Genomic DNA, 27524 nt, shown 5'->3' with positions numbered 1-27524 from the left:
AAACAGCTTACATACCTTCTTGTTAATAAATCATTTTAGCTTCCACTGCATTTACTTTAAATTTACAGGCTAAATACTTCTGAATTCAATAGGATTCTTTTGTGTAAACCAGGCAAAACACAAGCATAAACATTAAAAAGTACAATGCATATTAAAATTATGTTTCTGATAAAATTGGATCAATTACTATTTTTCATTGACAATACTGAATATTTTTTAAATTATATAAACTTTACATACTAAAAACTTTTAACCTCTGAAATACTTTACTTTTATTTATAACATACTACATACTATTATCATCTTTTATTTTTTAAGTGAATAACCATACTACATGAACTGTCATTTCATGAGTTTAAAAACTTCATTAAAAAAATTTTTTTTTACTGTACCTTTGTAACAAGCTAATGTAAGGGCACTCTCTTTAAATTCATTGGAATGCGTATTAATGCCAGCCCCATTTTCTAGCAGCAATCTGGCTACTTCCACATGTCCAGCACTTCCAGCTTCCATAAGAGGAGTATGACCATTTTCATTATGGTCCTCAATACTAGCACCGGATTCCAAGAGCACCTTTACAACATCTACATACCCTCCAGCACAAGCATATGTAAGTGCTGTATTGCCTATTTTAATGAAGAAAAATAGACATTCAGATAAAATAGCAAAATAAAACAGGTTTATTTAGTATCAAAGAGAAAACTGACATAGGAGACTATAAAACTTTAATAAATTTAGCTATTACACTTATACATATAATTCTTTTCTTTATTACATTTTATCTTACTGAAACCAACTCCCTATTTTTTCCATTTCAAAATCAGGGTTAAACACATGAGGAAAACCATATACACTTATCACAACTGTAGAGTTATAAAAGAACTGAGCAATTCTGAAACAAACTTTTCTCATGAGAAAAAAGTCACATTCATTCTAACTTTAATCTAAAATGTTTCCCAAAGTGTATTTTTTCTTTAGATTGCAATTATTCATCATATATAGATATACCTCATACTGGTCCTTTTAATCACATGTTGCTTTTACTACAACTTTAAACATCAATTAACTGGTAGTCAAAGTTAAAATAATTTAAAAAACATTCCCTCTTAATGATAAAAATTTCCCATGTTAAGAGGGGGTAAAAAAGTTAACCTCTGGGTAAAATAAGGATTCCTAAAACCTCCTCAAATCAGAACCTACAGACCTTTAAAATTATTTAAAATACTTAATAAATTTGAAAATCTTGCATGAAGGAAATGCACAAAATATATTTTCATATATTTTACAGCTTTGATACAAATTCATCTATGCCCAAGTTTAAAAGAAAAAAAAATTGATTTAGATTAACATTCTGTCTCTTGTGGAGCATAATGTCTTTGTTTTCTTCTAGGCCATAATTTAATAACACTAGACAATGACAGACCTACCTTCTGTTGCATATCCTTCTTGTTCTTCTCCCTATCTTCCCTTCTCTTTTTCCCTGATAAATAGAAAACCTGGGTTTGGGAGGAGTAGCCCATACTTCCTTATTTCTAAGAAAGCGGTCCTTCTAACCCAGTCAGTGTTTAATATAAAAGAACGAAGGCCAAGATAGCCCTCATACACAAAACAGGAGATATTTCATTCAAAACACACTGTATATACGTTAAGCCTAATGCACAGACGTACACAAATCTGCAATACTGATAACTGCAAAAGCATCACTAATGAGCACTTTCATCTGAATTAATTACTAACAGAGGGTGTTAAGATTTAAATACTGAAAAAGAGGTACGTATAACCTGTTGAAGACTGTGCATTGACATCAGCTTTATGAGCTAGCAGCAACTTCACAATTTTGACATGTCCTCCATTAGCAGCAGCCATTAAGGGTGTAATGTCACCTTTGATCCCCCTATCTTCCACATTTGCATGCATTGCCAGCAAAACCTTACAAAAGAAAAAGTTTAAAGGATATTAGAAAATTACATATTCATCAAAATTTCTTGAACATACATTTACATTAACCCTACCTAGTCATATTACAGAAAAAAGCCAATAAACAAAAAATATATCTAACAAAACTATTTCTTGAAATGAGCCTGATAGTTGATTTCATTTTGTTGTTTCCTTAATATACAGGCCAAATTTTGACAAAACAAAGAAAAAAAACCTGTGAGCTTTATTTTGATTGTACAAACCTGTGCAAGCTCATAATATCCAGCAGAACAAGCTAAACAAAGCAGGCTCTCCCCTTCCTCGGTGTGCTCATTTACACTTCGCCCTTCGATGAGTAACTTTCGCACAGCATTTACATCTCCTTCCGAACAGGCTTCTGCCAAACTGCGGCTATTAGGAGAAGAATATTATGACATCAGGATGTAAGAAAACAAAAAATCGCCTGGCATTAAGTATTGAGTTTTGAAGTTAATCTGGACAGTAGCAGTAAATAGGAATGATTATTTTAATATGACTCATAACAAAAAGAAAATATAATTATTCAGTTCACTGAGTGGAGTGGGTGGCCATTCCCAGCCCAGGAAATGAACCCGGGTCTCCCTCATTGCAGGCAGATTCTTTACCGCCTGAGCCACCAGGGAAGCCTGAGTTTTTAAAACCTACATATAAAATCTACATATAAAAGTCACTCAATTAAGATTATCAACATTACATATTGTTTTCAGTCATGTAACTGAAAGACAGTCTTATTTACTATTTGTAGGGGAAAAAAACCCTCAAAATTTAAAACATAAAATTGCATAGAAAATCACATGAAAAAAAATTTGAGTTACAACTATACTTCTGTTTGCACAGCTCAGCCATTAGAAAAATTTTATAAAATTTAATGAAATGGATAAAACTTTCACTAATTATCAAGGCCTATCTGGGTTCTTCAATTAAGTAAAGGGAAATGAGACAGGAAAGTTTTGAGCATGTACTTTGGACTAATCTAGAAATAACTATGATGCTGGAGAAGACTCTTGAGAGTCCCTTGGACTGCAAGATCAAACAAGTCAATCCTAAAAGAAATCAGTCCTGAATATTCATTGGAAGGACTGATGCTGAAGCTGAAACTCCAATACTTTGGCTACCTGATGCGAAGAGAAGACTTACTGGAAAAGACCCTGATGCTGGGAAAAACTGAAGGCAGGAGGAGAAGGGGATGACAGAGGATGAGATGGTTGGCTGGCTAGTAAAACTGAATGGTAACTAAGGAATAGAACCTGAGGTTAACTAGATTAATCAATGAGAAGGATAGTAAAATAAATTAATTAAAACTTAGATGAATGAAGGTAAGAGTTATGAGAAACAGCAAATTCACACTCTTGTTAATATTATATAACCTCTCCTTTAGTCTTAAAAATACTATTATATAAAAGACAATTCTTGAATGTTATTTTTTATTCTCTAAATTCATACACAAAATAATATTCCTATTTCCTCAACTGTTTAAAGGCAATGGCTAAAATGCAGTTGACCCCTAAATAACATGGGGGTCAGAGGTAACCACACTCCACTCAGTTGAAAATCTGCAAATAACATAACAGTCAGCCCTCCATACATGTAGTTCCTCCACTCCACTCAGTTGAAAATCTGCAAATAACTTAACAGTCAGCCCTCCATATATGTAGTTCCTCTGCATCTACAGTTCCTCTATATCTGTGTTTCTGTATCTATATATTCAACCAACCACAGACTGTGCAGCAGTATAGTACTTATTATCAAAAAAATCCTGTGCTGGGAGTTCCCTGGGAGTCTAGAGGTTAGGATTTGGCTCTCACTGCTGGGGCCCAGGTTTAATCCCAAGTCAGGGAACTGAGATCCCACAAGCTCTGCAGAGCAGCAAAAAAAAAAAAAGGAAAGAAAAAAAAAAAAAAACCTGTGTATAAATGGGCCTGTGCAGTCAGGCCTGTGTTGTTCAAGGGTCAACTGTAAATAAAATGGCTTAATGGCTTCTTTTTAATTAAAGGGAAAAAAAGAAGCCTTTGAGGAATCAAGACAATAACATGTTATTAATGGTTCTTTTCCAGCTGCTTCCCTGGCATTATATTTTTAACTATACTATCCATAATTGTTTTATATACAAGATGACGTGATTTTTTTTTAACTGGATAACATCATTAGAAAAACTTAAAAGGCCAAGTCACAAAATATTTACTGAGTTCTTACTAAATGTGAAGTATTATATAAAAGGAACTATAGGACATAGAAAGATAACATCCTTCGAACACAATCACATTTAAGTTATGGAAACTAGATCTACAAAGTTTTTGAACATTCAAAAACAAATAAAAACCATCCCTTCAAAATGGTCAGAACTATGCACATGGAGAAGGAAAGGGCAACCCACTCCAGTATTCTTGCCTGGAGAATCCTATGGACAGAGGAGCCTGGCAGGCTATAGTCCATGGGGTTGCAAGAGTCGGACACGACTGAGCAATTAAACCACCACCACCACCACCATACACATGAAGGGGGCTTCCTTGGTGGCTCAGACCACAAAGAAACTGCCTGCAATGTAGATCAGGGTTCCACCCCTGGGTCGGAAAGACCCCCTGGAGAAGGTAATGGCAACCCACTCCAGTATTCCTGCCTGGAGAAATCCATGGAAAGAAGGTCCTGGTGGGCTACAGTCCACGGGATAACAAAGACTGGGACATGACTGAGCAACTTTCACTTTTTTTTTTTTCTCATGCACATGAAGTAGAAAATGGTATGACTAATTAGAAATAATTGACTTCTTTGTCAGGAAAACATTAAAAAAATAATAAAACAAAATCTAAATCAGCAAAAGGTCTTTTATAACATATTGGCTAAGAAGTCAGTTTTGTAGTCAGATAGGGGTCTTCTGGCTCTGCTACTTGTTATTTATTTGATCTTGATTAAGTTATTTCTTTTCAGTTTTTCATAAGTAAAATGGAAATAAAAATAAAATCTATACCTAAGGTTTTTTGGAGTATAAACAAGGTATCAAATGTAAAGTGGTTATTTAGTACAGTATCAGGCACAAAATATACGCTCAGTAAATGTTAGCTATTTTTATTATCTTTAAGAAAATATTTTTATACTGATCATAGGAGAAATATACTTACTTGTCCGACTGCCCTGCATTTGCTGTGCTTTCAGCTCTCATACGAGTAAGTGCAGCAGCAGCTTCATCCAACGCACAACTAACAGATGACGTCAACCTCCGAAGCACTTCAGGATCTGCAAAGGCTTTACCATCAGCCGTAGATAATTTGCCTATTCCTATTGTATTATTTTCACACCAATTTGGATATACCCAAAAGGAGAAACAAAGCAAAATTCAAGTTACTTAACTGTTTATGTTAACTTCCAAATGATATACTGGACAAATATATTGCCTGGCCAGAATCTTTTGGGAAAGCACAGTTCTCCAACTGTCTAATAATCTTACTCCTTCTATGTGGTCCATACATGCTCAACTCTGTGACTCTCTGGTTCTAGAAATGGGTTGCTGGTATCTGCTAGAACAACTAGGTATCCAAAGAGGTTTGCTATACATTAGAAGAACCACCTATGTTTAAAGGTTGCCAAATTGCCAAGCACTATTTAGCTACTTTTATCATCACAAGGAGAAAAAGACTACCCAAAATAAGTCAACATAGAGGAGAGCAGAGAAATACAAAGGAGATATTACTGATAAAGTTATATTTGATTCATTGATTCTAGCAGTGCCAGAAGTTAGCACCAACCCCATACTTTTGGTATATAGTCACTTTAGCTTAAGAATATTTAGTTGGGCTACTACCACTTGTGACCAAAAAATGGCTTGAAAAGACATTACAGGCTACATAAAAGATAACCTACCTATGAGTATCTACTTGCTTCAAATTACAACCACAACTTAATACACACACCCAAAATCATGTCTAAAAGCATCATGTCTAAAAAAGACATTTAGAATAGCAAATTTTTTTTAAAAAATTCAAAAGCAGAAATGGTTAGCATGTACATGAGGTATAACTTGTTGCTATTCTAGATATTACTACAAAGCAAGCTGATCTCTAACTTAGTTACTATTCTAACTCAGTGGTGCTTAATACAGGCTGCCCATCAGTGAAGACTTTCAAGAGTTCAGATGTTGAGCTCTCCTATATCTAAAGATATAATTCAGGTAAAAGTGAGGCCTAGGGATCTACATATTTTTAAAACTCTTAAGAAGATGCTGATGTACAACCAGGATTTAAGAACCTTTGTTCTAACTTGAAGATAAAATATCTAATGTTATAAGGGATATTAAGGAACCCCACTACTTAACACATGGTTCATAAACAAAAAGCATTAATGTCATCTGGGAGTTTGATAGAAATGGAGAATCTCAGAACCCAAAATTACCAACTGATAATCTACATTTTTAAAGAAGACCCCTGGGGGAGGAGCCAAGATGGCGGAGGAATAGGACGGAGAGACCACTTTCTCTCCTACAAATTCATCGAAAGAACATTTGAACGCTGAGCAAATTTCACAAAACAACTTCTGATCGCTAGCAGAGGACATCAGGCGCCCAGAAAAGCAGCCCATTGTCTTCGAAGGGAGGTAGGACAAAATATAAACGATAATAAGGGAGTCAAAAGAGCTACGGACGGAGACCCGTCCCGGGAAGGGAGTCTTAATAGAGGAAGTTTCCAATCACCAGGAAACCCTCTCACTGGCAGGACTGGGGGAAGTTTTCGGCATTCTAACTGGGAGGAAAAATTAAATAAGGCCCACAGATTACGTGCCTAAAAGCAACTCCCAGCAGAAAAGTACCCCAGACGCCCGTACCCGCCAGCAACAAGCGGGGCGGAACGGAGAGGAGCGGGCAGCATTGCTTAGGGTAAGGACCGGCCCGAAAACCCTGAGAGCAATTGGAGGGAGCTTTTTTAAACTGTGGGATAGCAAGGGACAAAATTAACTGGCCCGAACACACTGCCGGTGGTTCGCAAAACAAAGGGACTGAGAATCTCCAGAGAAGAGCCGGCCCATCCCAGCTGGAGGTAGGAGGCAGACGGGAGGGGAAAGGGCAAACTTAGCCCCTGAGAAGCCACCTCCTCCCACACTGCAAACAAGCCTCCGGGTTCTAGCTAAAGACTTCCTGAGACCCGACTAGCAGTGCATGCTGGGGCCGCGGAGGGAAAAAGTGCGCCGTACCCGGGGAGATTGCGCCCAAGCCTCTGGCTGCCTGGGCTGCTCGCCGCGGAGGGAAAAGGCGTGCTGCACCCGGGAGAGTACGCCCAAGCCTCTGGCTGCCTGAACCGCTCAGGCCGGGGAAGGCACAAAACGCAGGAGCAACTGAATCTGCGCTTTTGTGGAGTACCCGAAAACTGGAACCGCACTCAACGCAGGGCCCGCTCCATATAGAGCAGCCGGGAGCCTGAGCAGTGTAGACGGCGAAAGCACTGACACCCGTGAGCGGGGCAAACCCAGTGTGGCCGGAACACGGTGAGTGCTATCCACACAGAGCGGTATCTGTCTGCAGCGCCCTGCCCTCCCCGTAGCAGGACTGAACTGAACTAGAGAACCTAAATAAGAGATCACCTCCGCCCGCCTGTGTCAGGGCGGAAATTAGACACCAAAGAGAACAGAAGCCAAATAAACAAAGGCAAACAGAAGCCAAATAAACAAAGGGAACCGCTTCAGAAAGGACCGGTGCAACAGATTAAAATCCCTGAAGGTAACACCGACTACACGGGAAGGGGCCTACAGATATCGAGAAGTGTAAGCTGGAAAGAGGAGCTATCAGAAATTGAACTGAACCTACGCTGACCGCAACAACTCCAGAGAAATTCCTAGATATATATGTACATATTTTTTTTTAATTTAAAAAAAAAAAAAATTTTTTTTCTTTTTTTTTTTTTATTTTTTCTCTTTTATTTTCTTTTATAATTCCCTATTACTCCCCCATTACTCCTCAACTTTCATTTTCATATATTTTTACGATTTTTTTTAATTAGGGAAAAAAAATTTTTTTTTCTTTTTTTTTCTTTTTCTTGTTTTTCTCTCCTATTTCCTTTTAAAGTCCTCTAATACTCCTCTATTATTCCTTAACTTTCATTTTCATTTCACTATAACCTTGCCAAAAAAAAAGAGAGAGAGAGAGAAACCCTATTTTTAAACCGAACTTCATATACAGTTCTAAATTTTTTTGTGTTTTTGTTTTTAAATATTGTATTTCAAAGAGTCTAACCTCTACACTAGATTTTCAATCTTTGTTTTTCAGTAGTATGTGATATAAATTTTGGTCATTTAAGAATCCAATATTCAGTTCCCATTTCTATTCAGGAGTGTGGTGATACTCTCCCACTTTTGACTCTCTGTTTTCTACCTCTGAACACCTCTATTTCCTCCATTCCCCTTCTCTTCCCAATCCAACTCTGTGAATCTTTGTGGGTGTCTGGGCTACGGAGAACACTTTGGGAACAGATAACTGCGTAGATCTGTCTCTCTCCTCTTGAGTCCCCCTTTTTCTCCTCCTGCTCACCTCTATCTCCTTCCTCCCTCTCCTATTCTTCATGTAACTCTGTGAACCTCTCTGGTTGTCTCTCACGGTGGAGAATCTTTTCACCATTAATCTAGAAGTTTTATTATCAGTGCTGTATAGTTGGAGAAGTCTTGAGACTATTGGAAGAATAAAACTGAAATCCAGAGGCAGGAGACTTGAGCCCAAATCCTGAGAAAACCAGAAAACTCCTGACTACACGGAACATTAAGGAATAAGAGACCATCCAAAAGCTTCCATACCTTCACCAAAACCAACCACCACCCAAGAGCCAATAAGCTCCAGTACAAGACATACCACGCAAATTCTTTAGCAACGCAGGAACATAGACCTGAGTGTCAACATACAGGCTCTCCAAAGTCACACCTAACACAGAGACCCATCGCAAAACTCATTACTGGACACTCCACTGCACTCCAGAGAGAAGAAATCCAATTCCACGCACCAGAACGCTGACACAAGCTTCCCTAACCAGGAAAGCTTGACAAACTAATCGTCCAACCCCACCCACTGGGTGAAACCTCCACAATAAAAAGGAACCTCAGACCACAATAATACAGAAAGCCCACTCCAGACACAGCAACCTAAACAAGATGAAAAGGCAGAGAAATATCCAACAGCTAAAGGAACATGAAAAAAGCCCACCAAGTCAAACAAAAGAGGAGGGAATAGGGAATCTACCTGAAAAAGAATTTAGAATAATGATAATAAAAATGATCCAAAATCTTGAAAACAAAATGGAGTTACAAATAAATAGCCTGGAGACAAAGATTGAGAAGATGTAAGAAATGTTTAACAAGGACCTAGAAGAAATAAAAAAAGTCAATTAAAAATTAATAATGAAATAAATGAGATCAAAAACACTCTGGAGGGAACTATGAGTAGAATAACAGAGACAGAAGATAGGATAAGTGAGTTAGAAGATAAAATGGTGGAAATAAATGAAGCAGAGAGGAAAAAAGAAAAAAGAATCAAAAGAAATGAGGGCAACCTCAGGGAGCTCTGGGACAATGTGAAACGCCCCAACATTCGAATCATAGGAGTCCCAGAAGAAGAAGACAAAACGAAAGGCCATGAGAAGATACTCGAGGAGATAATAGCTGAAAACTTCCCTAAAATGGGGAAGGAAATAGCCAACCAAGTCCAAGAAACCCAGAGAGTCCCAAACAGGATAAACCCAAGGCGAAACACCCCAAGACACATATTAATCAAATTAACTAAGATCAAACACAAAGAACAAATATTAAAAGCAGCAAGGGAGAAACAACAAATAACACACAAAGGAATTCCCATAAGGATAACAGCTGATCTATCAATAGAAACCCTTCAGGCCAGAAGGGAATGGCAGGACATACTTAAAGTAATGAAAGAGAATAACCTACAACCTAGATTACTCTACCCAGCAAGGATCTCATTCAGATATGAAGAAGAACTCAAAAGCTTTACAGACAAGCAAAAGCTGAGAGAATTCACCACCACCAAACCAGCTCTTCAACAAATACTAAAGGATCTTCTCTAGACAGGAAACACAGAAAGACGGTATAAACGTGAACCCCAAACAACAAAATAAATGGCAACGGGACCATACCTATCAATAATTACCTTAAATGTAAATGGGTTGAATGCCCCAACAAAAAGACAAAGACTGGCTGAATGGATACAAAAGCAAGACCCCTATATATGCTGCCTACAAGAGACCCACCTCAAAGCAAGGGACACATACAGACTAAAAGTGAAGGGCTGGAAAAAAATATTCCACGCAAACAGAGACCAAAAGAAAGCAGGAGTCGCAATACTCATATCAGATAAAATAGACTTTCAAATTAAGTCTGTGAAAAGAGACAAAGATGGACACTACATAATGATCAAAGGATCAATCCAAGAAGAAGATATAACAATTATAAATATATATGCACCCAACATAGGAGCACTGCAATATGTAAGGCAAACACTAACGAGTATGAAAGAGGAAATTAATAGTAACACAATAATAGTAGGAGACTTTAATACCCCACTCACAACTATGGATAGATCAACTAAACAGAAAATGAACAAGGAAACACAAACTTTAACGGACACAATGGACCAGCTAGACCTAATTGACATCTATAGGACGTTTCACCCCAAAACAATCAACTTCACCTTTTTCTCAAGTGCACACGGAACCTTCTCCAGAATAGATCACATCCTGGGCCATAAATCTAGTCTTGGTAAATTCAAAAAGATTGAAATCATTCCAGTCATCTTTTCTGACCACAGTGCAATAAGATTAGATCTCAATTACAGGAAAAAAATTATTAAAAATTCAAACATATGGAGGCTAAACAACACGCTTCTGAATAACCAACAAATCATAGAAGAAATCAAAAAAGAAGTCAAAATATGCATAGAAATGAATGAAAATGAAAACACAACAACCCAAAACCTATGGGACACTGTAAAAGCAGTGCTAAGGGGAAGATTCATAGCATTACAGGCCTACCTCAAGAAACAAGAAAAAAGTCAAATAAATAACCTAACTCTACACCTAAAGCAACTAGAGGAGGAAGAAATGAAGAACCCCAGGGTTAGTAGAAGGAAAGAAATCTTAAAAATTAGGGTAGAAATAAATGCAAAAGAAACTAAAGAGATCATAGCAAAAATTAACAAAGCTAAAAGCTGGTTTTTTGAAAAAATAAACAAAATTGACAAACCATTAGCAAGACTCATTAAGAAACAAAAGGAGAAGAACCAAATTAACAAAATTAGAAATGAAAATGGAGAGATCACAACAGACAACACTGAAATACAAAGGATCATAAGAGACTACTACCAGCAGCTCTATGCCAATAAAATGGACAACTTGGAAGAAATGGACAAGTTCTTAGAGAAGTATGACTTTCCAAAACTGAACCAGGAAGAAATAGAAGATCTTAACAAATCCATCACAAGCAAGGAAATCGAAACTGTAATCAGAAATCTTCCAGCAAACAAAAGCCCAGGACCAGATGGCTTCACAGCTGAATTGTACCAAAAATTTAGAGAAGAGCTAACACCTATCTTACTCAAACTCTTCCAGAAAATTGCAGAAGAAGGTAAACTTCCAAACTCATTCTATGAGGCCACCATCACCCTAATTCCAAAACCAGACAAAGATGCCACCAAAAAAGAGAACTACAGGCCAATATCACTGATGAACATAGATGCAAAAATCCTTAACAAAATTCTAGCAAACAGAATCCAACAACATATTAAAAAAATCATACATCATGACCAAGTGGGCTTTATCCCAGGAATGCAAGGATTCTTTAGTATCCGCAAGTCAATCAATGTAATACACCACATTAACAAATTGAAAGATAAAAACCATATGATTATCTCAATAGATGCAGAAAAAGCCTTTGACAAAATTCAACATGCATTTATGATTAAAACTCTCCAGAAAGCAGGAATAGAAGGAACATACCTCAACATAATAAAAGCTATATATGACAAACCCACAGCAAGCATCACCCTCAATGGTGAAAAATTGAAAGCATTTCCCCTGAAATCAGGAACAAGACAAGGGTGCCCACTCTCACCACTACTATTCAACATAGTTTTGGAAGTGTTGGCCACAGCAATCAGGGCAGAAAAAGAAGTAAAAGGAATCCAGATAGGAAAAGAAGAAGTGAAACTCTCTCTGTTTGCAGATGACATGATCCTCTACATAGAAAACCCTAAAGACTCTACCAGAAAATTACTAGAGCTAATCAATGAATACAGTAAAGTTGCAGGATATAAAATTAACACACAGAAATCTCTTGCATTCCTATACACTAACAATGAGAAAACAGAAAGAGAAATTAAGGAAACAATACCATTCACCATTGCAACAAAAAGAATAAAATACTTAGGAGTATATCTACATAAAGAAACAAAAGACCTATACATAGAAAACTATAAAACACTGATGAAAGAAATCAAAGAGGACACAAACAGATGGAGAAACATACCGTTTTCATGGATTGGAAGAATCAATATTGTCAAAATGGCTATACTACCCAAAGCAATCTATAGATTCAATGCAATCCCTATCAAACTACCAACGGTATTTTTCACGGAACTAGAACAAATAATTTCACAATTTGTATGGAAATACAAAAAACCTCGAATAGCCAAAGTAATCCTGAGAAAGAAGAATGGAACTGGAGGAATCAATCTGCCTGACTTCAGACTCTACTACAAAGCCACAGTCATCAAGACAGTATGGTACTGGCACAAAGACAGAAATATAGATCAATGGAACAGAATAGAAAGCCCAGAGATAAATCCACGAACCTATGGTCACCTTATCTTCGACAAAGGAGGCAAGAATATACAATGGAAAAAAGATAACCTCTTTAACAAGTGGTGTTGGGAAAACTGGTCAACCACCTGTAAAAGAATGAAACTAGAACACTTTCTAACACCATACACAAAAATAAACTCAAAATGGATTAAAGATCTAAATGTAAGACCAGAAACTATAAAACTCCTAGAGGAGAACATAGGCAAAACACTCTCCGACATAAATCACAGCAGGATCCTCTATGACCCACATCCCAGAATTTTAGAAACAAAAGCAAAAATAAACAAATGGGACCTAATGAAACTTAAAAGCTTTTGCACAACAAAGGAAACTATAAGCAAGGTGAAAAGACAGCCCTCAGATTGGGAGAAAATAATAGCAAATGAAGCAACAGACAAAGGATTAATCTCAAAAATATACAAGCAACTCCTCCAGCTCAGCTCCAGAAAAATAAATGACCCAATCAAAAAATGGGCCAAAGAACTCAACAGACATTTCTCCAAGGAAGACATACAGATGGCTAACAAACACATGAAAAGATGCTCAACATCACTCATTATCAGAGAAATGCAAATCAAAACCACAATGAGGTACCATTATACGCCAGTCAGGATGGCTGCTATCCAAAAGTCTACAAGCAATAAATGCTGGAGATGGTGTGGAGAAAAGGGAACCCTCTTACACTGTTGGTGGGAATGCAAATTAGTACAGCCACTATGGAAAACAGTGTGGAGATTTCTTAAAAAGCTGGAAATAGAACTGCCATATGACCCAGCAATCCCACTTCTGGGCATACACACCAAGGAAACCAGATCTGAAAGAGACACGTGCACCCCAATGTTCATCGCAGCACTGTTTATAATAGCCAGGACATGGAAGCAACCCAGATGCCCATCAGCAGACTAATGGATGAGGAAGCTGTGGTACATATACACCATGGAATACTACTCAGCCATTAAAAAGAATTCATTTGAATCAGTTCTAATGAGATGGATGAAACTGGAGCCCATTATACAGAGTGAAGTAAGCCAGAAAGATAAAGACCATTACAGTATACTAACACATATATATGGACTTTAGAAAGATGGTAACAATAACCCTATATGCAAAACAGAAAAAGAGACTCAGATGAAGAGAACAGACTTGTGGACTCTGGGAGAAGGCGAGGGTGGGATGTTTCAAGAGAACAGCATTGAAACATGTATATCATCTAGGGTGAAAAAGATCACCAGCTCAGGTTGGATGCATGAGAAAAGTGCTCGGGCCTGGTGCACTGGGAAGACCCAGAGGGATTGGGTGGAGAGGGAGTGGGAGGGGGGACTGGGATGGGGAATACATGTAAATCCATGGGTAATTCATTTCAATGTATGACAAAAACTACTGTAATGATGTAATTAGCCTCCAACTAATAAAAATAAATGGAAAAAAAAAATAAAAAAATAAAATACTAAAAAAAAATAAATAAATAAAGAAGACCCCTAAATGATTCAAATGTAAGTTTTAAAACAAACTATTTAACTAAGACAAAGACCAAAAAGATCTCCCAAATGATGATAATAAACATATTTGGGCAGATTTCTTTTAATAGTGGAAGGGCTCAAGAATATCATATAAGTTTGTGTTTGAAGTTTATAAAAAGTTTACATGCATTTGCTTTTCTTTCTGAAAAATTCAAGATATGAAATATAACATCTTATGGAATAAATCTGGCAAGAAGCCTTTCTGATTTTAGATGTAACAAATGTAAGGAGCAATCAAATTTAGTGTCTGCTACAATCAAGATGTACAAAGAATAAAAACAGTCTTGGTTTGATAAGACAGATACCTACTGTATAATTCCTATTACTAATATAAAAAGCCAGCTAGAGTCTAAACCTGCTATAGTAGTATTAGTAAGACATCTGTGGTTAGTTAAATATCCTAACATTATTAAGACCAAGCTTACAGATGCATTCTCACAGGGGAGAATTAGCGCTAACATTTTAGCCAGCTCTCACTGGCTATTTAACAACTGTTTGTCAATGACAGCAACAGAACCGTTAAACAAGAGAATACATCTGGATCAGTAGAAAGTAATTCCTGTTTTAAGAAGAAATAACATTGAAAACAAAATATTCTATATTAAATTTTTATGAACTTCTTGAATCTTCATAAGATATCTATTTTATAAAAATAAATAGGAAGTAACCTAAGAAATATATAGCAACTTTTCAAATAAATAGTGATTGAAAATTAATCTCACCATTCTGGATTACTGTGATCTTTTTCACTAGTCTTATTCAATTATTAGATATTAATCAGTTGAGATCAAATAAAAGATGCATGACCAGATTATTTTTTTCAAGTTAGGACATTTAATCAACTGAACAACAGAACCATATAACTTTAGAGGAGAGGTGAATTAAAAGATTAGATTTCTTATTTCAAGATTATTTTAAGACAATTATTTCTGCTCTTTTTCTTCTTAGAACTTACTCAAGGAAAACTAAAATATACCAGGAACTTCATCTTTGATAAAACTAGAAGAAATTTATAAATCAAAGCTAATATTAGTGAATACAAAGTAAAGAGGAGATGTAACTGACTTGGCAAAACAAAGCAAGCAGAACCATATATAATCAAGAGAAACAAGGTGATTGGCCCTGTAGGCTATATACAGGTTCCAGGTATAAGGGTGAGGTTTGGGTTGGAAAACAGAGAGACTGGCTGAACACCTATGAGGAGCATTTAGACATTTAAGACTCCATCCACAAACTGCACAGCAGATGACTGTTCTCTAAACAAACTAAACCAGAAAGACCCTAGGCTAGGACACATCAAGTATAGATGAAGAAGAGAGAATACTAAATTGAAAATGAGGATCAGATGAGCATATGCATGATAAACAGTGAGCTCCTTGGCCCGCTTTCTACTCTCAGCTCTCAAAATGCAGGCAGCCAGCATTTTTTTTTCACTAGGCAAAAATGTGTGTGTGTTGTGTGTTTGTCGCTCAGTCATGTCTGACTGTTGGACTGTAGCCCACCAGACTCCTCTGTCCATGGGATTCTCCAGGCAAGAATACAAGAGTGGGTTGCCATTCCCTTCTCCAGGGGATCTTCCCGACCCAGGGATCAAACTCAGGTCTCCTGCATTGCAGGCAGATTCTTTACCATCTAAGACACCAGGGAAGCCTAGACAAAAACAGGCAAGAAATTAAACAGCCACAGAGAAAAGACTTAAAGATACTGACATTTGGGGTTTCAAAGAAATGGAGTGGCTTCTGTGGAGTGGACAATTGTCTCTGGACAGACAATTATTGGTATACTAGGGATTCTAAAATGTTCCCAAGAATACCCAGCTCTGGTGTACACACTATATATAATCTTTGGGACTGTGAATTTGACAGATCTTTATCCTCATGATTAGCTTCCCTGATACCTCAGTTGATAAAGAATTCACCTGCAATGCAAGAGACCCCAGTTTGATTCCTGAATTGGGAAGATCCACTGGAGAAAGGATAGGCTACCCACTCCAGTATTCTTGGGCTTCTCTTGTGGCTCAGCTGGTAAAGAATCCACCTCCAATGCTGGAGACCTGGGTTCAATCCCTGGTTGGGAAGATCCCCTGGAGAAGGGAAAGGCTACCCACTCCAGGATGCTGGCCTGGAGAATTCCATGGACTGTATAGTCCATGGGGTTGCAAAGAGTCAACATGACTGAGCGACTTTCACTATCCCATGGAATAGCTGACCTGAAGATAACAAGGTTATCTGGGTGGGCCTGACCCTATCAAACATGACCCCAGGAAGAGCAAAGAAATTTCTACAGCTGGTTGGAGAAAAGTCAGAGATTCAAAGCACAAGGATTCTACATGCCATGCTGATATGAAGATGAAAGAAATGTGGACAGTTTCAAACAGGTTTGCTATACAGGAGAGCAGTTCCAGTTGACAGTCTGTACGAATATCAAGATCTCAGTCCCATAATTCCAAGGAACTGAATTCCGCTACCAACAAAATAAACTTGGAAGTGAATTTTCTTCTATAGCCTACAGATGAGAACTCAGCTTAGCTGATATCTTGATTGTTAGCTACTATAAAGAAAATGGGAAAAAATGGGAATAAACACAAAGATAAGAAAAACAAAGCAACTATTAGCATTCTAAAAAAGGAATTCTGTCTCCAAAGATAGCTCCTTTCAGCTGAAATCTACTTTCATGTAGCATCTTTAAACCTGGTTTTGCCTCTTCGGACAAGGGAAAACAAACAGCCCTCGTATTCAATTCAAGTCTCTTCATCTTCAGGAGAATCATTCCCTGTGACTCTTATGACATATTTTTAAATGATTTCACAATTTTCATTTCCCTCACTTTACAAGGTTTTAAAAACAGTGTATGACCCCCAAAGTGGAAGGAATTATACATAGTCAATTCTTATTATTCATGGTAATTATGTTCTGTAAAGTCACTAGGAACACTCAATCAATGAATACTGAACCACTCCTCCAAGAGGAGGTACAGGGCTAGGTGCCTAGAAGACTGGCCTGAGCATCTGCATCAACCAGTCAATACATAAGCTTGTTTCATGTGTGTTTTTAATATATTATACTTGATTCTTTAACACTGAACGAACAGGTAACAGCACTGCAACTCAAGCTGAAAAGGCTTATCTAATACACCTATTTTCTCCTCAAGGCACATCACAGCCTGCTCACATTTAGAACACTAGAAAGCACTTCAGCATTATACTCGGGAGCCATTTTAAACAGTGAAATTACCAACAAAAGGCACAAAAATGTAGAAAATGTAACCCAAAGTAGATTGTGGAAAGGACACTTGATTATGAGAGCTGACACAAGAAGGCAGAGAGCATCATCTCAGCAGAAAACATGCACATAGAATAAATCAAAATTTTCACCATTCTGTGCATTTCTATGAAAGACAGAAAGAGCTGTATTAATATGGGGATATAAATACATTTTATAAAGTGGATGAGTTTGCAAAAATGGAATTCAAGATGAATATAAACTGACCATATATGAAGTCTCTGTTTATAAGGTTTACAGTAACCTGTCAATTGTATTCTGGCAATGAAAATGTGCTTTCATGAAATGTTCCATGTAATTCTCCAGAAAGTAATCCTTAACTCTTATGAATAGTCTTATACTAAATATCTAAGATCATACATTTATAATAACTAGAAATTTTAAGAGTCATACGAACTTTGGAAAATTAGGTAGGCTTATTATGTATGCAGAGTTTGCAGACTTACCTGCAGCTTCTAATAAAGCTTCCAGTCTGGCTTGTGTTTCTGGATCTACTGTCCTGAGGTCTGCACCATCAGCAGTACCTGACAAAAGTAACTTGGAAGCCGTTTCCAGCATTGGATTTTCCAAATCATCTTGATCCAAAATGAAAGACTCCACCTAGAAAACAAATACCAAAAATGGAAGGAAGGGAGAAATGAAAGGAGAAAAGGAAAGTGGGAAGAGAAACAAACAGAAGAAAAAGGAAGAAGAGAGAAAAATATTTTAACGTTAGTATCAATGATAAATACAATGCAATCCTAAATAATTTCAATAGAATATATAAGCCCACAGTTCAAAGTAGAAAATTAAATTTGTAGAATATTTTAAGAATGTATTATTCATATCATATGTAATCTATTTGTTTTCCTTACTGAAATCATAGGTGTTCGTCTGTTTTCATGGGGGAAGGGTAGCAGATGAGGGAAGTTATGATGTTAATAGAAATGTTTGACTTCGCTAGAAGACTTAAATCAGCTGTTCTCAGAACACCCTTATACACCTGTAAAGTACTATGCTGCTCCCAAAGACTTCCCTTAGGGGTTATATTTACTAATATTTATCGAATTAAAAATCAAACTACAATATCAAAGTGTTAGTCACTTCAGTCATGTCTGACTTTGAGACCGCATGGACCGTAGCCTGCCAGGCTTCTCTGTCCATGGGATTCTCCAGGCAAGAATACTGGAGTGGGTTGCCATTTCCTACTCCAACAATATCAGAAATCACATCATTAATATCACTACTGGTTTCATTACAAAAGTTTTTAAGTACTGCAAAGCTGTGAAGCTCAGGCAAATAAAATTTTTCCAAAATTCTAATTTGTGCCTGTAAGCTTAATTTTATCACTAATAACAAATACTGACTGTTTTCCTTAAAGTGATAGGCTCACTTTGATCATTTTTGAGAACACTTGCCAAATGTCTTAAGTTTGACAGACAGAGTGTGTCTGTCAGTGGTAGTGCTCTATGTGTACTTCCCATTTTATCACATGGTAGCATTCAAAGGATATGTAATCATATATGCAGATGTCAAAAAATTAATATTTACTGGTTTATCAAGATTATTCTTCAGGTGAAACTGGCTTTTTAATTTTATAGCTCTGAGTATACGGCGATGACAAATACAATTAACACTAGTACAGTTTGATGCTACGGCCTTACCTACCATTGCTTTTGTATCATGAGCAAACACATCAACCCAGTAAAAAGGCAAGTGACACATTAGTATAGTGATGAAAATGATTTTGACCTTTTGAACATTCTGAAATGATTTCAGAGAACTTGAGAGGGCTGCAGATCATACAATGAGAACCACTGATACAGTATATACTAGACTCAATGAAAAGAAATGTAAAGAATTAGAAATAGCAGCTCTTAAGACTTTTAAGGGAAAAGTTTTATTTAGACATCCCTTGTCATAGTGCTACTTACGAATAGGTAGAAAGATGTATTTTTTTTTAGTTTGCTGATAAAAAGGTGATAGTTATTATATAAAATATCACTAACATGATTGGGTAAAGTTTATTTCACAAGTTTAAAGTACTTTTAACACTGTAATAACTAAAATGAAATAAATTCTTAACCAACATAACATCAGAAATTCTGTATTCCATTCCATCTTTGAAAGTCACCTGTTTAGCAATCAGAAATAAATCCTATTTTTAATCTATACATATTTAATACTGAATGTTAAATTTGGGGGCGATAATGTTTCTTTCAAAATTTCCCTTAAGCTAATGCAGTTTAATGTGAAATAATATTTCATATTTCTAATATTTCAAATATAAATACAGAGAATATTCTGACAATAATCACTAAGTCTTTGAAAACTTTCCAGAACTTTACTGTATATTAACTTTAAAAATCTATAACAACTGCTATGATGGGTGGGAGATTAAAAAAAACAATTTTTTTTAATAAACTTTAAATTATTTCTAAAGGAAGCAGTGAAAGCCTAAGTGTTATATACTAGGAAGTGGACTTTTCACCATGGTTTGGTCATAGAATTATGTGATTCAAAATTATAGCATGGCAAAAACTATGTCTTTCTATCTTTAACCATGGTTCAGAATATGAGTCTTTATAGAGAAAACATTGCATCCCAATGATATTTTCTCTGTTAAAGTATCTACAGGTTTTCAATACAATAGAAGACAAAAATAAACCAAAAAAAAAGAGTAAATAACCATGAAAAAAATGTACATAGGTAAAATGAACAGATGAAAAATTAAATATTTCAAATTAACATTTTAGAAAACAAAAGGTATCAAAGAGTAGTGAAAGTGTGTTAGTCACTCAGTTGTGTCTGACTCGGCGACACTCTTTCCATGGAATTCTCTAGGCTAGAATACTGAAGTGGGTAGCCATTCCCTCTTCCAGGGGATATTTGTGACCCAGCGATCAAACCTGGGTCTCCTGCATTGCAGGCAGTTTCTTTACCACCTGAGCCAAAGAGCAGTGCAGAGTGCCAAACCAAAAGTACAGAGCAAAGGTACTAAAACTGTTCAAAGGAGACAATGCAGGCAAAAAAAAATATAAAGGGATTTTGACCAAAATAACTAATTGGTATAAGAAAAAAGAAGAAGGAATACAGTATTGGTAGACAAGCATAAAATTTCTACATGCTAGAATATAGGATTTACTATAGGAAAAGTCTGAAAGTTACAAATTAGACCACAGAAGGTATTAAATCTCAATCAAAAGCAATTTCCTGATATAAGGTCCCCTAAACACCACACCACATCTTAACCAAGTTTGGTGGAAATTTACTAAGAAAAATATACCTCAATCTTTTCATGAGGGATACTAAGTGCAGAAATGTGTTTAATTAAATCAATTCCATGAAAGTTCTTTTTCTGGCTATGCAACCTGAAGGATCTTAATTCCTCGGTCTAGGAATTGAATCTGCGCACTCAGCAGTGAAGGCCAAGAGTACTAACCACTGGATCCCAAGAAAATTTCCATTCATAAAAGTTCCTACAGGGATTTCCCTGCTGATCCAGTGGTTAAAACTCCCACCTTCCAACGCAGGGGACTCGATCCCTGGTTGAGGAACTAAGAGTCCACGTATCTAAGAAGGGGAAGTACCTAAGCCCTAACCACCAGAACTAGAGAGAAGCCCGTGTGCCACAATGAAGAGCCCACATGCTGCAACTAATACTCCACACAGCCAAACAGCTAAATCAATGCTTTTGAAAGCTCTTACATTGATTTTTAAAGCCAACTATTTGTTGCTGTTGTTGTACAGTCGCTAAGTTACGTCTGACTCTTGTGACCCATGGACTGTAGCCCGCCAGGCTCCTCTGTCCATGGGATTTCACAGGCAAGAATACTGGAGTGGGGTGCCGTTTTCTCCTCCAAGGGATCTTCCCAGCCCAGGGATCCAGCCTCAACTCTTGGTTGGCAGGTGGATTCTTAACCACTGAGCCATCTGGGAAACCCCCACTATTTTTACTATGTGAAGAACCTTGTATTTCAAAAAACAGTAGATAAGAAACTAATTTCAAGGATACCATCAGGATCTAAAGACCTAGGTACCATTACTGCTTCATTTGCTACCTATGAGAGCTAAGCAAGTTATCTCATCCATCTCTAAATGCTTATTCTGCATAATTTTGTCATAAATTTTTCACATGACTAATTATATATATATATATGTGTGTATATATGTGTGTGTGTGTATATATATATATATATATATGTTTTTTTTTGTCTATCTAAACTCCATGGAAATGGGGAATTTGTTTGGAGCACTGGTATGGAGCCACCAGAATGATGCCTATCTCATTGTGAGGACTCAAACAATTCTTGAATGAATAAGAGATGGTTTGAGGCTCCTTTCTTTTCAGATTCTAAAAGGTTGTAGTGTATTTGGAGAAGGGAGAGGTAGTTATTTAAAGGTATATTTTCTATATATAGAAAAGTCAAGTATTAGGTAGCAGGTATGGCAAAATGCTATATTCATTGATATATTAAACACACTTTTATTACTGTCTTTGAGTAAGAGATACTGCTGTTTACTAATATCAGATGTGTAAAATTAAGCCTTGTATCTAGGAACTTCTTTAATGTGAGAATGAAAATATACAATAACAATAATACAGAGTAGAAGTGCATAAGGTAAAAAGAGAAAGAGAAAAAGAGTCATAGGAGTTCTGAAGAGGAAGGAGAAGACAACTCCATCCTTCACCACCAATTCCTCTTCCTACCTGAAAAGACTGCTGAACGACATTATAGAACATGTAGTTTAAGGAGATGCAGTCACAAAAATACAAAAATAAGTAACTCTTTATTCAAACGTCAACTAAGATACAGGCATGCACCTCCTTAACATGTCCTTAGCTAAGGAAACTCAGATTAAAAACCAAAATACAATTAGGATAGATTCAAACCTGATTCATTTTTATCATATTATTTCTATAGTAAAGATTCATTTTCAATCATAGCTAAGTTCTGGAACATTAAAAATGGTTTGAATAATAAATTCACATAAATATTCTGAAACTCCTTAGATGAAATGTATAAATAACTTTTATGAAGAGGGGAGAGAGAGAAGGAAATGAATGTCGTTATTAAATTCATTCTTCCCTAAAGAAAAGTTATCGATATTCAAAGCATGACAATTTAAATTATATCTAAACTACTTTGGATGTGCGGTTTTGACTAGCTGGATATTTTATAAAATGGTGTGTGTGCATCAAATTCTTGTCTAATGCAAAGAACAAAATGCACAAGTCTTAGAAATCACCAGGTTCAGTCTACTGCTACAGATGAGAAAAAAGAAGCACAGGATCTGTATTTAAACAGCAATTTTCTAAACATCTAACAAAAAGAGATCAGTTATACAATTAACAAGTTCCAATATTCTTTGCACTAGTAAAAGAGGCTGTTGTTTCACTTTGCTCTAGAAAAGCTAACTTTAAATTCTGTACTTAAGGGATAAAGCTGCCATCACCTGAACCCAATAGTTTAATTACAAAAAGTAAGACAACTGAACATTATATGCCCCTGATTTATGCAACATAAAATATACAGTACCTCCTCTGAAGTACTGTTGCCTCCTTGAATTAGCTTCTAGTTTAAAAAATTACTAAGGCAAGTATGTGGAACAACTTAAATTGGGGCTTCTCAATCTTGGCATTGCTGACATTATGAGCCAGAGAATTCTTTGTTGCTGGGAGCTGTCCTACACACTTCAGGATGTTTAGCAGCATCCCTGGCCTCTACCCACTAGGTGCCAATAGCAACCCTATCACAGGCTGCAACACCAAAAGCATCTGCAGACAGTGCCAATGTCCCCTTGAAGGAAATAACAAAAACAAAAATTCTAGGGATGGGAAGCTGAGAACCACTGAGTTAAACAGAAGCCAACAGAAACAGCTAAAATACAGAATATGTTTTAAAAGAGAGAAAGACAGTAAAAGGGAAGAACTGTTCTAAATTAGAGACAGTCCAGAGACATAACCAGCAAAATAATACAGACCTTACTTGAAATTTTCAAGGCAAATGAAGAAATCTGAACATGAGTTGGGTATTAAACAGTATAAAGGAATCACTCTGGTTAGATAAGAAACTGCTCTTATATTTTAGAGATGCATGTTGGGAGTATACCCAAATACTTTCAGGAATCTGCCATAAAGTATTTCAGGAAAACAAAAGTTGTGTAGCAAATTCTTGATAATGCTAAATCTGAAAAGGAGATTCACAGAGGTTTTATTTCACGAGTCTTTATACTTTTGTGTACACTAAATCCTTTTAGTTTTTAAAGTTTCAGGGTGATGCTTTACAACACATGTTGCTTTTATTTTAAAAAAAATTACTCAAAAGTAATTACTCAAAAGTAATCCAATTAACAAAGTATTTTTTTACTTTCTCCTCAAAATAAACTGAACACAAATGCTTAACAATAAAAGCCAAAGTCTTTTTAACAATGGTCAGAGGTGAACGAATTTGTTAATGCTATTAATGGAAGTCCGAGTCCTTGAATACTCAAAACAGTCATGTGAAAATATGGAAATAAAGGGTCATCTGGACCAACTGTGAACATTAGCATAACATTTCAAACTAACTCCTCTTCAGAACAAATATATATCACTGCTATATTAGAGAACAGCAGTCCATTTTATAGTGTAATAAACTAGTATTCACACCAAAGAATAAAGTGAAAGTGAAAGTGTTAGTCCCTCAGTGGTGCCTGACTCTTCGTGATCCCATGGACTGTATAGCCCACCAGGCCCTTTTGTCCACGAAATTCTCCAGGCAAGAATATTGGAGTGGGTTGCCATTCCCTTCTCCAGGGGAACTTCCCAAGTCAGGATTCGAACCCAGGTCTCCAGCATTGTAGGCAGATTCTTTACCATCTGAGTCACCAGAAGCCAAAGAATAAGGATATAGTATATTCTGATTAACTAGACATCATATTTACAAATTCCATTCAATTTAACAAATATTCACTGCCAGTTACATACTATGTGCAAAGTAGCAGGAAGCCAAGGGAGAACGGTAATACAAAATGATTTTTTAAATAATCAATGCCTCCCACAAATATTATATAAAAAAGGCAACTCTATGTACAAATAGCTAACTGTATCAAACCAGATTGGAAAATAGTACTAAACAGATACTAACACAGAGACTGTAGAGAGGAAGGAAAAAACAATTCCAAATGAAAATAGTAAAAAGAATAATGCTTAAAGAAGATGGAGTCTTTCAGTATTGTGTGGAGAAGTCCACAGTTTGTATGGTAGCTTCTGAAGGGTTTAAGCATTAAAATAGTGTTTTAGAAAGACAGAGGCCACGTGAAAGATGGTTTTAAACAGATAGGACAACAAACATAAAGAAACCAATTAGGAATTATCAATCATTTGATCAATATATCAAATGAAAGATTAGGCAAAGTAGGGACAGGAAAAAGAGTCAGTCTTAAAGAGTAAACATAATTTAAAAAATGAGAATGTTAGCAACTACAGAATTTGGATATCTCGAATTTTAACATTCCCATCCTCCTATGTCATCACTATCACAATTTATGCTGTTTTTGTTGTTCTGAAAATTACCCTCCACTTATCACTGAATGTCAATCACTGGTAATCTGAATTTCAAGATAATATCAAAAGGTCACACATAAAAAGGTAAATACAAAAAAAGAATAATTTGAATCTAAGATAATTTTATAACACTGATTGAGAAATTCTTAATAGCTTACACTATATCTTTCAAACAAGCCCAGAGAAACACAGTATGTGTTCTTAGTTCTTTGAATACAGATTATACATAAAATAAGAAATATATAGTCATCATAATTATTCTCTTCCATACATGATCCTGAAGCCTAATAAAAATTTCTTTGCTCTGTATTTTTTATGGTCTTAAAGACGGTAAAATCCAGCTAAAATAGTACAATTCTTAATAAAGACTAAACTATTTCAAAATTAGTACATTTGGGATACACTTCTCCAGTAGCAGTAGAGTCACTGAACACTGATTTACATATACATTAAAATAAAATAAGAAAATAAGGAAGAGCCCACTTAAAAGTTCCTGGAAAAAGAATATCAACGAAGAGCCTGACATTATGGTACCGGTATCTTAAGATTAAAATAAATAAAACTAAATAAAATTTGACTAAAATAAACTTATATGGTTGATTTATACCTACATTCTTTCATTCATACTTATCTATTCTTCTAATAATTTTCAGTTAAGATCTGGGAATATGCTAAGAATCAGTGGTATAAAGAAAAACAAAGGACTGTTATCACAGAGCTCAACAGTACAACATGACTTCTTTTCTTATGCTTCAAAGTACTTATCTGCCTGCAAAAGCTCACTATAAACAGTTTAGTGTGAAAATTTGGAAATTATAAACTTTATAAAGTGAACAAATTACTAATGGTTAAAATAAGTAAAAATTCTATGGAATTCTCATATCTAGAGTTTGTAAGTGCATTTTTTGCTAACAGAATTAAAGATACATATTATTTCAAAGATTTCCTTGAATCTAATAACAGTACAAAGCAATTCAGTTATAAATTTAGCCTACTTCTGGTATATATCACTATTCATCAATTATCATAAAAAGAGCCTCAAAATAAAACGATTTCTTGTAAGATGCCATTAAAATGTACATGCAAATATTACATACACATACAGATTAAACACACACATACATACAGATTACACACACAAAGACACACACACACACACACCCTAGAGTTATAACCTGGTAAAATTTACTTCTCAAATACAAAATTAAATGCTAGAAGACAATCTGAAAAGAGGTGAAGCACAATTATTTTTAAAAAATTCTAAACTGTAGAACAAAATAATTTTTAGACATGCAAGTACTTTGAAAATTTGAAAACCACAAACAGTCCTGAATTTAGAGAATTTATGCCTTCAACAACTAAAATGAATCCAAGAAAAGGACAGCCTTGAAATCATAAGACAAGCAGTTAAAAAAGAAATTAGTAGAATATAATCTATTGTGAACATTTCAGGTAGCTGTTAATGGAAGCAACTAGTCACAAATACTGTTTAAATTCAATCAAATGCCTTCTGAAGAACAGGAAGAAAACATATTTTTCAAATTGGGAGGGAAACAATTTTAAAAACTCAAATTCACTTAAACACAAGGGGGACAGGATGTGGGATAATAAGAAAATGTATCTTTGCTACATTTTAACTGCAAATGCATTAAGATGAAAATGCACCTTAACTGTCTATGTTAGGAAAAAAACTCAAAACCCAAAGACTAACTTAATATAAAAGTGAGTGGGAAAATCTCTTATTTTTAAAAAATGACATATAGATTAGGATTTAAAGAATAAAAAAGGAAAAAACTCAACTACATGGTACTACAAGAGAAGAGATCTAAAATTTTTTGTCATAAAAGTTGAAAACAGGTGTAAAAAAGCAATCTTAATCAAAGGTGCCATTATTAACACGAGTAAAGGAAGAATTCAAGGCAAAACATATTACATAGAAAAAATATTTATAATAATAATAGATAATAGAATACACTGGGAGTGTGTGACAGCTCAACTTCTATGTACCCTGACAATGCAACACAGAAACATATAAAGTAAAAATATTATAAACTTAAGCAACTTAAAATTCACACAACTTAGTGGGAAACTTTCCAAATACCTATCAGAAAATGAGGGAATCAAGTAGACTATACAGATATGGACAATTCAAAAATAGAATTAACAAACTATACTTGTATTTCATAATAAAACAGAACTTAATTTATCATATGAACAAAGAACATAGTCTTTGAAAGCAAATAAAAACCTGATTATATCTTAAGCAAAGGAAAATCTCAACAGGGTTTTAAAAAAAGTAATACAGGATACATCCGAGGTACATAAAGCTAAAGGAAACTAAAAATTATCAATAAAAGGATAACACTACACTTGAAAATTTTAAAAGAAAAGAAAATAGCCTACT

General features: G+C 35.7%; 1 protein-coding gene across 10 annotated transcripts in view; it reads right to left on the bottom strand.

Moving 5' to 3' along the window:
* ANKRD17 (ankyrin repeat domain 17) overlaps nt 1–27524 on the bottom strand; it is a 167598-nt gene that overhangs the window by 71710 nt on the left and 68364 nt on the right. For all 10 annotated transcript variants that reach the window (XM_070458305.1, XM_070458306.1, XM_070458307.1 and 7 more), the window contains 5 exons: nt 18039–18192; nt 5073–5229; nt 2181–2328; nt 1782–1929; nt 393–626 (listed from right to left, as the gene is read on the bottom strand). In XM_070458305.1, coding sequence (XP_070314406.1) covers nt 393–626; nt 1782–1929; nt 2181–2328; nt 5073–5229; nt 18039–18192 — 841 coding nt within the window. The remainder of the gene's footprint in view (nt 1–392; nt 627–1781; nt 1930–2180; nt 2329–5072; nt 5230–18038; nt 18193–27524) is intronic.

The sequence above is a fragment of the Odocoileus virginianus genome, chromosome 29 (genome assembly GCF_023699985.2).
Source record: "Odocoileus virginianus isolate 20LAN1187 ecotype Illinois chromosome 29, Ovbor_1.2, whole genome shotgun sequence".
Taxonomy (NCBI): Eukaryota; Metazoa; Chordata; class Mammalia; order Artiodactyla; family Cervidae; genus Odocoileus; species Odocoileus virginianus.
This window is presented reverse-complemented; position numbering and strand designations above follow the sequence as displayed.